At 40.0% G+C, this 14,012-nt stretch overlaps 1 protein-coding gene across 5 annotated transcripts in view; it reads left to right on the forward strand.

The window, feature by feature from the left end:
• ARMC3 (armadillo repeat containing 3) overlaps positions 1-14,012 on the forward strand; it is an 84,817-nt gene that overhangs the window by 62,158 nt on the left and 8,647 nt on the right. For 4 of the 5 annotated variants that reach the window (XM_045006224.1, XM_045006226.1, XM_045006225.1 and 1 more), the window contains 6 exons: positions 347-483; positions 3,250-3,418; positions 4,749-4,849; positions 6,029-6,121; positions 8,592-8,687; positions 12,597-12,800. In XM_045006224.1, the coding sequence (XP_044862159.1) occupies positions 347-483; positions 3,250-3,418; positions 4,749-4,849; positions 6,029-6,121; positions 8,592-8,687; positions 12,597-12,800 (800 nt within the window). The remainder of the gene's footprint in view (positions 1-346; positions 484-3,249; positions 3,419-4,748; positions 4,850-6,028; positions 6,122-8,591; positions 8,688-12,596; positions 12,801-14,012) is intronic. The other variant, XM_045006228.1, reaches the window with a different exon arrangement.

A 14,012-nucleotide genomic window follows, 5' to 3' on the forward strand; every position in this document is an offset into this window, starting at 1 on the left:
TTAATATATATTGTGATGTAAATTAGTTGCCAGGAGGCATCAGAACTCTGAGAATGCTGTACAACTCTCCAGGGCAACCTTGGGATGTACATTCTGTACAATTTTTAGAGTATAATGACAAAGAGACTGGAGATAGAATGGGTATGTGCATTTTTCCAGCCCACCCTTAAGCTTCTTTTTCTATTTGGAGTGTGCAATAGATGCAGAAAGCTTGTATGTGGACATTCTTCCATCCACCCACATAGCTTCTCTTCAGGACTTGAGTGTTTCAGAGGGGCTTGCACAAACTTTCCTCAGTGGGTTGAACATAACTCTACATGACAAATGTTTTTGTGTCTCTTTTTAGTTAAGAAATGCAAGTGGACTTGAACCACTCGTTAAATTGCTACATTCTAAGAATGATGAAGTCAGAAGAAATGCCTGTTGGGCAGTTATGGTTTGTGCAAGCGATGAACTAACAGCAGTTGAACTTTGCAGGCTAGGGTGAGTAGTAGTGTCAGGGCGTAGAGGGCGTGGTTTGGATGAAGATACTAACAAAGCTGCTCAAGTGCTGTTTGTATATTTTCGATTTTATGCCAAAGTTAATTGTGCATTTTTAAAAACTAAATTAGTTTCACAACGTAACATTTATTTCAGAAGGAAAGTTATAGATTCTACATGTCAACTATACTAGAAGAAAATAGCTTGAAATGGGGCCTGCCTGCTTGCCTGAAGTTACAGAAGCATTCTCAGTATTGTTACTATGACGGAACTTAATAAAACTCCGTTTAACATTAAAGGTAAACTTATATCAACAACCTTAGGGGCCACCAGGCAAAGGCCATATACTTGAGATTAGCACTATGGGCCAGATTCAGCCCAGATGTGAGGAAGTGCAATCCCATTGAGGTCAACAGAATTTTTATATATTGAGATGTGAACAAAAAAAGTGCCTATCCAGGGTTCTGAGTGCCTTTGTCATACATAAAATACAATCAAGCAAATACCAACAAAATAAATGCAACAATCTCCCCAGACCTAGGAAGGGAACAATACCCACCCCAGCTACAAACCAAATGATGAAAACCAAACCCTAAAACGCCACCCTGAAACCAACAGGCAGCCACTGCAGCTCACATGGAACACTACTCCTGATGGGAAACTCCACCTAACCAATGAGATACAACATTCTGCTTGAGCTGCAGTTTCCAAGTTGATTTAAGGTGTAACCCCACACAGAGTGCACTAGGGTAAATTTAATCTCAAGGTGACAATGGTACAGATGACAGCAATAAGGTTGCATCCAAATGGTTGCAATCTCCTGACAACATAGATGAAAAAAACTGTTCTGATCACTTCAAGTATATATTCTTCTAATAGAAGCTGGGGATGGGTGCAGTAATCCCAGACTTCCAATTCTGGCAATGAATGAAGGGCAGATATTGTCTTTGTTATATTATCCCACTACTTGTCCCGTATTACCAGCAGCATTGCTTCTGTCATACTTGGATTGAGCATCAGCCAATTAGCCCTCATCCTCGTCCCAATCTCAGCCAAATGCTTGGTAAGGAAGTGGATAGCACTGGCTGAGTCAGATGAAATAGACATATAAGGCCTCATCCAAAGCCCACTGAAGTCAATGAAAATACTTCCATTGACCAAATAGGCTTTGGATCAGGTGCATTAAACTGAGTGTCATCAGTATACAATACTGTAGCCCACACCTCCTTAAACCTCCTAATATATCCCCATTGAAGAGGAAAGGGGGGCAAGAATTCCCCATCAGAAAATCATTGGGGAGAAAAACAATTTCCCACAGTTAACACCTTGAACCTCCCTGATAGGGGGGAATGAAGCTACTGAAGATCAGCTCCTGCTAGGGTTCACAGGTGAGTGAACAACAGCTCATGGTCAACAATATTAAAAGCCTGTGCACAGATTGTTAAAGGTCAGGGCAATATGACATGTCTAATTGCTTAGAGAGCTGTCTTTCTATCACCTTCCTGATAATCTTAACGAAAAATGGAAGATTACTGGACAGTAGTTGGACAGCTTGTCAGCTCAAGTGCCATTAACAACGGCTTTCCATATAAAAGCCAGCAACCTGCCTTTCCTAAGGGAGGCATTGATCATCTCCATCAACAATGCATCCAGTTCTTCCCTGGTGTTCACCACGCAGGAAGACATAGGTCTGAAACACAGGTTGTGGCTTGAAGAATTCCCAGTACTTCTAGTACCTCAGCGAACATCACTGGCCTAAATTTAACCGGAGAAGTTTGTACCTACTAGATATCATCCTGCACCCACAAAAGTAGGCAGTTCAGTCTGAATCGCTTTGATTTTCTCTGCAAAGGCACTTGAAATTTCTTCTGTGGTTGTCACTTGTACCAGACACCGTGCAAAAACAGCCTGGATTGGTCAGGTAGTATGCCACTCAGGTCAAATCTGCTGATCAAAACATAGCAGACTCTGGTAGAAACAGAGAAACTCTTCCTTCACACAGCATAAAATCTCAAAAATTCTTTATTGCACAATTGGTTAGATTCAGCACGAGACTTTCCCCATCAGCACTCTGACCATTTTTCATCTCATTTCAGTGGTCACAAATCATCTGTAAAGAATGGATTTGCACACATTACACAAAGGCTGAATTTTGCTTCCAGGTCCTAAGTAAACATAGTTGTGCTGAAGCATCACAAAAAGGAATGCCGTGCAAGAAAATTACTCTTTTCTTCCTCTACAAGGACTCTACAATCTCCATACATCAGCATCTGAGTTAGCTGTATTAGCCTGCAAGGTTTATGGAAGAACCGTAACTCTTCTGTGGAATTGTATATTTGGTTATTTTGTACTATAAAATATACATAATACATAGTTAACTCACCAGGTTCTTATATAAATTCAGATTATCCTTCTGTTTTCTCTACTTTTACACTCCCCTTATCTTCAAGATCTCTGACACAGTCAACATCCTTCTGACTTAGAATTAACTAGAACTCCCCTTCTTCTTAATGCTCCTACTTAACTGGCTAGATGAATGACTTTTGCTTGTGAGTAATATGAAGGATGTTTTTTGCTACAGACAGAATGCTGCACCCCATTCACAGCCTCCTGCTGGCCTAAGAGGTAGGAGGCTAGGATTGAAAATAAATGTGTCTCCAGAATAGCAGTGCAGAGTACCATCTCTGTACTGTGTAGTAATTAATTAATTAGTACTTAATGATGGATTAGTCACATTAATTGAACAGTTGTTTCTATTTTGTTGAACAGTGCTTTAGACATCCTGGAAGAAATTAACTTGTCAACAGGGCGCAAAAATAACTTCAGTGAAGGAGCTCTGGACAAGCTACTTGATAACAACCTTTCCCAAAAATACAGCCAAATGGGTTACTTATCATCCAGTAACATAATTACTGATGGGTTCTATGATTATGGTCAGGTAAATTACTTTAAGTATTATTTAAAAGTCTATGCAGGGCCTGACTCTTCACTCCTTCAGATGAAGTATTGGGTTTATGGCCCTGTTATGCCTCCAGAATACAAAGGAGTCATAGCAGGGACCAGGATCTGGTCCCTTGAATCACCTTGCTCCCTTCTCCTGTCCTATGCTGTGCCAGCTTGGTGCACTTTGTCACTCTTTTGATCACCTTCTTTGGCAAATAAACCCACATCTTTTCTCATGCTGTCCCCATATCTGGAATCTTCCCGCTGACCATTGCAACCACTGTCTCCTTTTTCAGATCCCTCCTGAGATACTTGGCTCCTCTCCTGCTCTTTTTCACTACAATCTGTATAATAAGATTGTCCTTCTGAGTGTCACTCTGAAGCCTAGTGTCTGCTGAGTCAGTGTGAAGCAATGGAAACAGCGACAAGCATGGTTAAGAGCTCTTTTTGTTCAGAATATCACCAGGTTCAGTCATCCCTGTGATTCACAGTCTGCTACTGTACAGTTTTGAAGTTCACAGCCATTTTTACTTTACTAATTATACCTGTGAGATATTCAGCCACAGTAAGGCATGTATCTATGCCATGCCAAGAGTCCTCAACCATTGAGATATCAGACGTAACTCAACCAGTCACCACCATTACTCTACAGTTAATTTGCATGGAACAATTCATTGATTATGTGGGAAACTGCACAGATAGTGTATTACTTGACCCAACTGCCATATCCAAACACAGGCTTTCAGCTACTAGTATAATATATTAATCTGTCATCTAAATAACTGTTTTTTTTCACAAAAGGAATTAACAGGATGTGAATATAACAGAGACCAAAATGTGCTTTGTACAGCCCTCTTTCCCATAAAATGGCCTTTCTAGAAGGACCACTCCATACTTTGTCATCTGTTGCTGTCTTAACTGTGGGTGGGATCCTCAAAAATACCCAAGTATGTTATGAGCACAAGTCCTATTGAAAGTCAATGGGTTTGTGCTCCTAAATCACTTGAATGGTTTTAAAAATCCCACCCTGGATTGTATGAACCTGTCTTTATTCTGAACTAGTTTTGGATTATATACTAGTAATAACAACAATTACAAATGAAATTATTTGTAAAGCAGCTTTTCAATGGCAGGTAAGTGAAGAAGCAACTGATTTTTATGTATTTTATTTTTATATGTGTTTGTAATTTTAAATTCTCAGCTACATTCTGTTAAAGATTCAGAATCTTAAATGATTCTTTTTAACTTTCTTTTTTCAAAATAAGCTTTTGCATTCACCTTTAATAGAATAAAATTTCTTTTCTTTTATTCTAATTTTCCTGTAGGTAAAGCCTGGAGTGAAACTTTTGTCTTTGGAGGAACTGAGTATACAAGAGCTTAATGATCATCGTGCTATAATTTTAGTTAATGCTAAACTACCAGAAGCGTGAGTCAGATTTGCTTTGGAAAGATTACATTTCATTAAAATAACTTGCCTTTTTCCCTTATCCATTGTCATAGCCCAACAGTACTGCAATTTTGACCTTCTATTGTGAGTGAAATCTTTCTAGGTTAACCTTAACATTGTGCTTCCTTTTTCAGGAGCCAAAGGTTTTGCATTTTATAAACTCTGAATTTTGATATATTTTTCTTTAAACAGCTCAGAACTGTTCAGTTGAGTTGGTTACATTTAGAAAAGTGAGCTATGAAAATTTTCAATTTAGCTCCAATTCTTGATGGAGGGGCTCCCAAGGATTTAGGAGAGCATGCCATCTGCATTGATTACCAGGCTCTCAAAGCTTAGTACCTGTCTCAGAATTGCAATGAGGCTCATGAATTTGCTGAACTTCTTATATGAACTCAGGGAATTGGTACTCTGAAAATCATTTAATCTAAACAGTCTCCCAGATTAGAGAAGATTCTTTCAATATTTTGCAAATCCCAAACCCTCCTCTCTGTTGTCATCAAGTTGATCTCTGTTATCATGTTTCCTTTTTTAACTTGTACATGATATAAAGAGCTCTGAGATCACCTATTACAACCTAAACCTCAGTGCTCTTTGCAGGTCCCTAATTCTATCAAATATTCTTTCTTTGCCCTTCTTGTCACAACCCCGTACCCTGGTAGCACCCTGAAGGCAATATACTGTCCAGTTTTCTTTATATGGGTCACAGGATTTTTCACTATTTAGTAATTAATCAAGATCACTAATTACAGGTTGAACCTCTCTAGTCTGGCACCCTCTGTACCTGACCGGTGCCGAACCAGAGAATTTGCCGAACAACAGGAGGTCAATATTGTAGCGAGCGGGTCTCTTTTTATTTTTATCTCTCCGAGGTGAATAAATGGAACAACGCTTGCAACGCTGCCTAGCCAGGGCTTTCTGGCTCTTTTCATAACAAAGTGTTAGTGTTGTTATACATTTTTACTGTATTGACACAAGGAAGTAAGTATATAAAGCATAAAAACCATAGAATTAAATCATGCCAGACCACTGATGTTGCCGGAATGGAGAAGTTCAACCTGTAATATTTTATTTCTCATAAAATATACTTGCTGTTCTTTGAAGGTGAAACAACTCTATTGGCCTGTTCTAACAGTATAAAAATACCTTGTATCATTTCAGTTCCCTCAGTGCAGAGGACAAATCACAGGATCTATCTTATGGACGAACCACATCATCTTCTTCTATTAGAAAAAGTAGTAAAGAAAGAGCAAGGTATGACCTTTGGTTTAATTAACAATCATTGCACTGTGATTGTACGAACAGTCACAGTTTCAGGGTAACTGCACCTGTATCCCTCCAACCGTGGCAGTGCCCAGTCAGGTCTCAGGTTTCCAGCCATCACCTATCCCACTTGCCTCTGACAGGGTATTTTAAGGTTGCACTGCTCCCTGCCTTACACTGTGATATCCCCAGCAAGTCAGTCTGCCTATTGGCCAACAGCACTTGTGCTTTGATTTCTCTCTGAGGGCTATGAACAGTGTATTTCTAGCAGTTACAAGTTACCACAAAACTCTTTCTAAGAAAGCACATTTATTCGTAAGGTAAAAGCCTTACAGAGAAAATGTAATGAAAACAATAAACAGATTAAAACCCTCTAAATGTGCAAGGAATCACCCATTAGTCTTATGGGGTCCTAGTAGGCCAAAGTCTTTCCAATCGTTCTGCAAGGGTTGGGGCCTCCTGTCCATTTGCTGATTCAGGAAAAAGCCCCTGAGTCAGTTTAAACCCAGCTTTTTTATATCAAAAGCCCTGTCTGTTGATCTCTGGAAATCCCAATTTGAACCAGTAGATGCAAGCCTCCCCAGGGGATGGTACCTCTCTGGAGGTGTTTACAACCTGAGTGATTCACCTGAATTACCTCGCCCCCCACACACTGTTCTTTGTTCCTGGACACAACTCTCCCCACCCCACAGAGTTGCATACAATCCTTGGCCCACACTGATACATAAACCATTCATAAAACTAATACTATCTGCTTCCCCAAAGATACAGCATGTGGTTGTAATATCCGTCATGCAAGCATCTAAATTCAGACAAGGCTTACATACTGACTGACTTTTAAACAAAACTAATTTTAATAGAGTGGAAAAAAATCTCTAAATATATAGGAATGTTTTAAGACAATTTGTCTATTGAAAAATAGAATTTCAGTTGAAATGGGTGATGGACAGTTTCCTAGGAAAATAAAAATGATTAATCGTAATTTTAAATTTTTGTCTTCAATTATTTTTTTAACCCCATAATTACAGAAATATCTATCTATCTGTCTGTCTAGCTGAGAGACAAGATGAGTGAGATAATGCCTTTTATTGGGCCAACTTCTGTTTGTGAAAGAGAGAGGCACTTTCAAATTAATCTGAGCTCTTCTTGCATATATCTGAAAAAGAGCTTGGTGTAATCTTGAAAGCTTGTCTCTCTCTCCAATAGAAGTTGGTCCAATAAAAGAGATTACCTCACTCACCTTGTCTCACTAATATCCTGGGACCACCCCGGCTACAACACTGCATATCTATCTATCTATCTATCTATCTATCTATCTATCTATCTATCTATCTATCTATCTATCTATCTATCTATCTATCCTCTAATACCATTGTATCTGAACACCTTATAATCTTTAAGGTATTTATCTGCACAACACCCTGGTAGGTAGGGAAGTGCTATTATGCCAGATAGGGGATTGAGGTACAGAGAGACTAAGGGTAAAATTTTTAAAAATTACTTAGGTACTTAGGATCCAAGACCCACTGACCTTCAGTTGTTCCTAAATTACTTTTGAAAATGGGACTTGGGATGCAATTTTTAAAAAGCACTCAAGTGTCTTAGGAGTCTAAGTGACTTGCCAAAGGACACACAAGAAATCTGTGGCAGAGACTCTCCTTTTCTTTATTTTTTACATAAATCCCATCCCTGCTGGGGTTGGGGGCCAGTCAATTCCCAGTGGAGTTGCAAGGCTGGTGTGGGAAGGGACTCTGTCCTCTGTGCTCCATTGCTATTACCTATATTGCTTTGAACACACAGCTCTGATAAATGAAAAGTGTAGCACAGACTCTGTGTCAGCCAAGAGAAGCAACTGCTTACTGACCCTCTCCCCTCTTTGACTTTGAATGCTGCCTCCCCTCCCTGGTGAAAGGTAGAGGTTTATACAATGCCGACCAGGAACAGAGCTATCCCTTCTGGTTCCTCTTTGCTGTGAGGAAGGAGAGAGAGGAACCATAGTCCCAACTCAGGGATTAGAAGCTTCAATTTGTCATCTGAAGCTACTTCCCAGAGACCAGGAAGATGCACCTGCATCCTGCTTGCCTGCTAAAGTTGAGATACCTCATGGATATGTGGGAGGTGCCTTGTCTGTGTACATGCAGTTCAAAATAGCTGAGGCACCTTTGTACAGATGACTTCCTGCAGCACTGCTTGGACTGTGGGAACAGAGAGAAATAGATGTTGGTAGGGGATACATGGAATGAGAAGACATTGGAAAGGGGTAGAGGTTATGGAGGAATATTTCCAGTTTTTTTCTTGGGGATTATTCACAAATCATGGCACTCCTACACTCTATATAAGAATTTTATTTCTAGAGATGGTGATGCTTATTGTTGCCTATGTGCTGCTTTGTGTGTGTGTGTAAATTGAAATTTACTGTAAGAAAGTAAAGAGGATTTGGGAAACTACTTTGTAATTTCAGTAGTGCAGTGGTGTCTCCTGTTGAGGAAAAACAAGAATCTTCTGGACGATCTCCCTCTTCGCTCAGCAAAAGCAGCACTAGAGAGAAAGGCTCAAGGTATTATAATTTGGATAAAGTATTTTTATTTTAATTTAGAGTTAAAATGCAAACTATTGACAGATAGTAAGTATTGACTATTGAAAGCTAAGGACCTGATTCTCAGGTCTGGCTGAGCTCTGCTTGGTGCAGAACCCAAGGTAGGGCTCAAAGATGACTGTACCTCCATGAGGAAGAAAAATCTATTAGTATACAGCTCTTAAATCTAGCAGACAAAGATATAACAGGATCCAAGGACTGGGAGCTGAAGCTAGACAAATCCAGACTAAAAATAAGGCAGACATTTTTAACAGTGGGGGTAATTAACCATTGGGACAGCTTAATTAGAGAGGTGGTGAATTTTCTAGCACTTGAATGATTGTGTTTCTAAAAGATATGCTCTATCTCACCCAGACGTTATGGGCTTGATGCAGGAACTACTGAGTGAAAATGTATGGTCTCTGCTGTACAAAAGGTCAGACTAGATTATCAGAATGGTCCATTCTGGCCTTAAAATTTATGAGGAGGGCTACCAGTTAATACCATAATTCTTAATAAGGCAAAAGAAAAGTATTCAAAGCTTTCTGGAGACAGGAGTTCTTGAATAAGGCTACTGGTACACGGCCGATTATTCTGTACAGTGCATTCTATCCCAAGAATATAGAAATTTGATAATTTTCACAACTTTATTAATAATTCTAAAAGTATAAAATAATGAGGGTCTGTCCTGAGTCCATATTGTCTTGTGTTTTTTTTTTTATTGTTTCTGCTTTTTCTACAAAAGTCCCTGGGGTAGTGGGAATTTAAAAAGTAAGCCAGAATTGCTCACTTGCTGGAGTTATTAGAGATAGGGAAAATTAGTATGTTTGGCTGGATTTCAGAGTTTTTTGCTTCTGATTAAGTTGAATTATGAGTAACTAACCTTTGAGATGGAAGTTCAAGTTATGCATCTCTCAGATCTCGAACTCTTTGAAGAAAGGCTTGATGGTTACAAGATGTGGGGTCTGTTGTATTTTTGTAAGTAAAGAAAGTGTTCTACAATATCTAGTAGTGCCTTTTGAAACTATATGTATGAAGTTTAGAATTTTGTAATCTGGAATTTTGTACAGTTGACATGTCAGGTTATTTTTTGTCCTCTTGATGATTTAGCAGGCTTCTGACAGGCAGTTTTGTCTAAAAGTGCTCATACTGCCTGTAAAGGTGCTAAATGTGTGTTCGTGACACTTTTGGAAATATGTTTGGATGACATATCCAGTAACATATCGATTTTTATAGTTGCCACATAGAAAAGTATATAAATTTCACAAGTTTATCTGCTCTAAACTAATGTTTAGTTTACATTTTTACTAGAATCTTGTGATTGCCATTCATGATCATATGCATTTCTCAAATCATAAGCTCCAGTGAAGAATGCAAATGTGCAGTGAATAATCAATAAATATATAGACTTTTTATGAAATCTTAATACCACGTCATATAGTAGTTGAGGTTTGTAGCAGCTTGCTTTGTATTACCTGCTCAACCATTTTGTTGATTCCCTGTTCATTTGAAGTCACAGACTTCTTTCAAGTGAAAACTTTACAGGACTCATAGGAGTTGTTTTGTTTTTTAAACTACCAACATTGCATGGAACCAAATTCTGTTTAGTTACAAAAATGCTTCAAAAATGTGTTTACACATATGTTATAGACAGGGCCAGCCTTAGGAAAAATGGCAGCCTGGGAAAACTTGTATTTTGGTTCCCCCCCTAATCACTCCTGGCCCCTATGGTCTCCTTGGGCTTTCCCCCCTCCCCATCATCTCTGGGCCACGCTGCCTCCCCCAGTGTTTAATTTGTATTGAAAGAGATCCCAGAGGCTAGAGCTCAGCCCTGGCACAGCGCTGGCAGGGCAGCCTGATACTGGCAGGTGCTGGCCGGGCACCCAGCTTTGAACGCAGTGCCACCACCTGCATCAGCACAGAAGTAAGGGTGGCATGGTATATGGTGTATTGCCACCTTTCTGCGCTGCTGTTGTGGCTTGTGGTGTCTGATGCTCAGCATGTGGCTCAAGACGGGCTTCGCGCTGTCATATGGGGACTGCATCTTGCCAGAGCCTATGGCCCTCCTGGCTCACCCAGGGCGCCATTTCAGATTTGACGTGGAGGGTGGGGAAAGGAAAGTTTAACCATGATTCCAGGGACTACTTAGGCACCTGAAAACTCTAAGGTTTTTGCAGATAATAACTTAGGAATTAGCTGACAGAAGCACCGTATCTAATTGTTATATAAAGAAATTAAAAATATACAAACTTCAATTAAAGTCACATTTAAAATGTATATGTAAATTTAGAACAATCAGGAGATAATACAGCAAGATATTCCCAATCCCAGGCCTTGAGGTATCAGTTCTAGAGCTTTAACACAGATATCAGAAACACACGTTTGATACTTTGTACACTATATTAGAGATACATAAAAATAAATAAAATCTGCTTAAAATCTATGTTACTGCCATTATCTACTCTATTTTAGTCAATTGTTTTTCACTAAAAACCTTATTTTAACATATGTGATTAAGGTTTTTTCCCCTCTTTTACTAAGAAAGAGAATTTATTTTTCTAACTGTTTTGGCATTTATGTTTACCGATCACAATCATGTATGTGACTCACTAACATTTGACTCCATCATTGCTATTGGTATCATAGTTGAAACTGCATTTATTTTCATGCTAATTTTAAGTTATTTTACAGATATAACTAAAAATACAATCTGAAAATAAACAACCTTCATCTGCCCAGTGTCTAAAGTTATGTATTTAGCTAATGTTTTTTAAACTGGCACTGCTAAGCTTAGTCCAAGCTGAAGTTACATTCTAGAAGGATACTATTATTTGATTGTACCACTTTAAATAATGAGTGACAAAGCTCAATAAGATAATAAAAGTAATAATGATAATTACTCCAGCCAGGACAGGTTGAGCATTTGAGAACTCAGTACTCAAAGAATTAAATGTAAGCATAAGAGAGAAATAAAATTATGAAATGCACAAACCAGTCAAAAAACTAAAATAACAGCACTTTGAAATAATAAAATTACAGAGAACATATGTGCATTGCAGGAAGTACCAACAAGTAACAACAACATAAGTATGTGTTGGGGGGTGAATGTGAAAGAGACAGCATGTCTGAGCTGGGGGACTGTGTGAGCGACTGCGCGCTGCCCCTTTAAGAGAGTGGCACTCACCAGCCTGAAGGAAAGCTCCTTCAGCCACTGCAGCAGCCGCCAGCAGCTCTGTCCCTCTGTTGGTGAGCCCTGTCCTCACACACACATCCCACTCTGCGGAAATGGGGTACATGGGTGGGGGGGGCAGCACGCTTCCCCCCCTACAGCAAACAGGAAGCTCCCAGGAGCAGTTGGCCAGGGGTAGCTCCAAGGCAGGGGGCAGAGACGCAGGGCTGCAGATGCCAGCAGGAGGCGGGGCACCCTGCTCCGGAGGCACCTCGTTTATAATGGCGCCCTGGGCTTTCGCCCAGTTCACCCCTACCGAAGGCCAGCCTTGGTTATAGAAACCTCTTATTATTATGTGCCTATATTCAGATTGGTAGTGCTTACCACTGCAGATCCAGTAGTACAAACAGTCCTTATAGGGAGAGGTATGCTGGTGTCATTGTAGCTGTCTGGTCAGGGGTTATGTGAGCACAGACATGCAGACAATGCCTCTTGGTACCTAAGCCCCTCCTCAGAACACCTTCCGCAACTAGTGTTCACAGGTCCTGTGAAATGGCCTCTTTGTGGATTTGGAGGCATTCAGAATCAGACAAGAAAACTTCCCAGGCTCCTCCCCCTGAAATTGGGTTTCCGGCTGTGTCCCTACACAGAGCCATGCAGCTGGAATTTGGCTCAGAGAGATTACCTCATTCTAAATAAACATCCGTTATTTTCTATTTAAGAAAAGGGAAAGGAAAAAAAGAAGAAGATAAACCAAAAGAAGAAGAAGAGTTGCAAACAATGCCTAAAGTCCAGCAGGAAGTAATTCTTGAAAAGTTACTGTGGCTGCCACCATTTGACTCCATTTTACTGGATTACATTATTGATGCTTCCAAAATAATCCTACCGTTAACTACTACGAAAGAACAGGTTGTAGCACTTGCACTGTGAGTACTGTATTGTGTCTGAAACAAAATACAAATAAGTAGAGTTGAGTGGGAAACACTTTTTCCACCCCAGGAAAATCTTTGAGAATTTGAAAGTTTTCCCATCTCAAATTGGGACAAAATGTTAAATAATTTTTGTGAACCAGCAATCTGAAAAAAAAATTCAGTTTGGGTCAATTGAGATGTTTAGTGTCAGTGATTTCAAGATGTTTCTTTTAGATTTTGCCCTTTTTTATTTTATTCTTTTTTTACTATAATTAGCTTAAATTTCTGGATATAATGTTGTATCAAGCCAAAGAAATTGAATTTTTCATTTTGAAAATGTCAAAATGAGGCTCCACCAGGGTCTTACCCCTCTGTACATCCCCCATGACCCAGAATGGTTCAGGGGAGCCCCCACACAGTCTGGGAAAACTGGGACCCAGGTGGTGCTTGCCCTCCCCCACCATGTGGCCTGGGTATGTCTACACTTAGGTCTGGTCCACACTAAAAAGTTAGGTTGACCCAATTATGTCTCTTTGCATACTCTGAAGGATGCAAGAGTGGTTCTGAAGCCCTTGAGCCTCTGCACTCCAGGGATGAAAAGGACAAACTACCATCCTCAGTGCCAGCCTAGACAGCAGTATTACCCCTTCCATCAGGATGACAAATCTAAGAGGAGCAAAGGTCACAGAGGAGAAAGCTGATGGCTTCTCCTTCCTTGGTCTTTTCATCTACACATCCTCAGGCCTCAGAGCATCCAATTTGACACATATGTCAAGGGTAGCATATTACTCCACTTGGATCTCACTTGCTCTTTCCTGCCTTTCTGGGATAGGTTATCCCATTTCTCACATGCCTGGCAGTCCATCACCTCAGACAAATGTGTGCTAAGCATGGTGGGATTGGGATATACCCTGCATTTCCTTTCTATCCCTTTCTCCCATGCCCCTATCAGGGAACCCTCTCACAAGTCTGTACTAAGACAACAAGTGCAGACCCTATGGTCTTTGAGAGCCATAGAGGAGGTTCCCTTTCTGCATCAAGGCAGGGGGGATTATTCTCATTATATTCTAATACCCAAGACCAAAGGGGGTTTCAGACCCATCCTAGATTTTGGAAGCTGACCAAATACATCAAGAAGATAATATTCTGGATGGTGTCCGTGGCTATGATTATCGCCCCCTTAGATCCAGAGACTGATGTGCTGTCTTTAACTTACAGGATGCCTGC

Source organism: Mauremys mutica, chromosome 2 (genome assembly GCF_020497125.1).
Source record: "Mauremys mutica isolate MM-2020 ecotype Southern chromosome 2, ASM2049712v1, whole genome shotgun sequence".
NCBI lineage: Eukaryota > Metazoa > Chordata > Testudines > Geoemydidae > Mauremys > Mauremys mutica.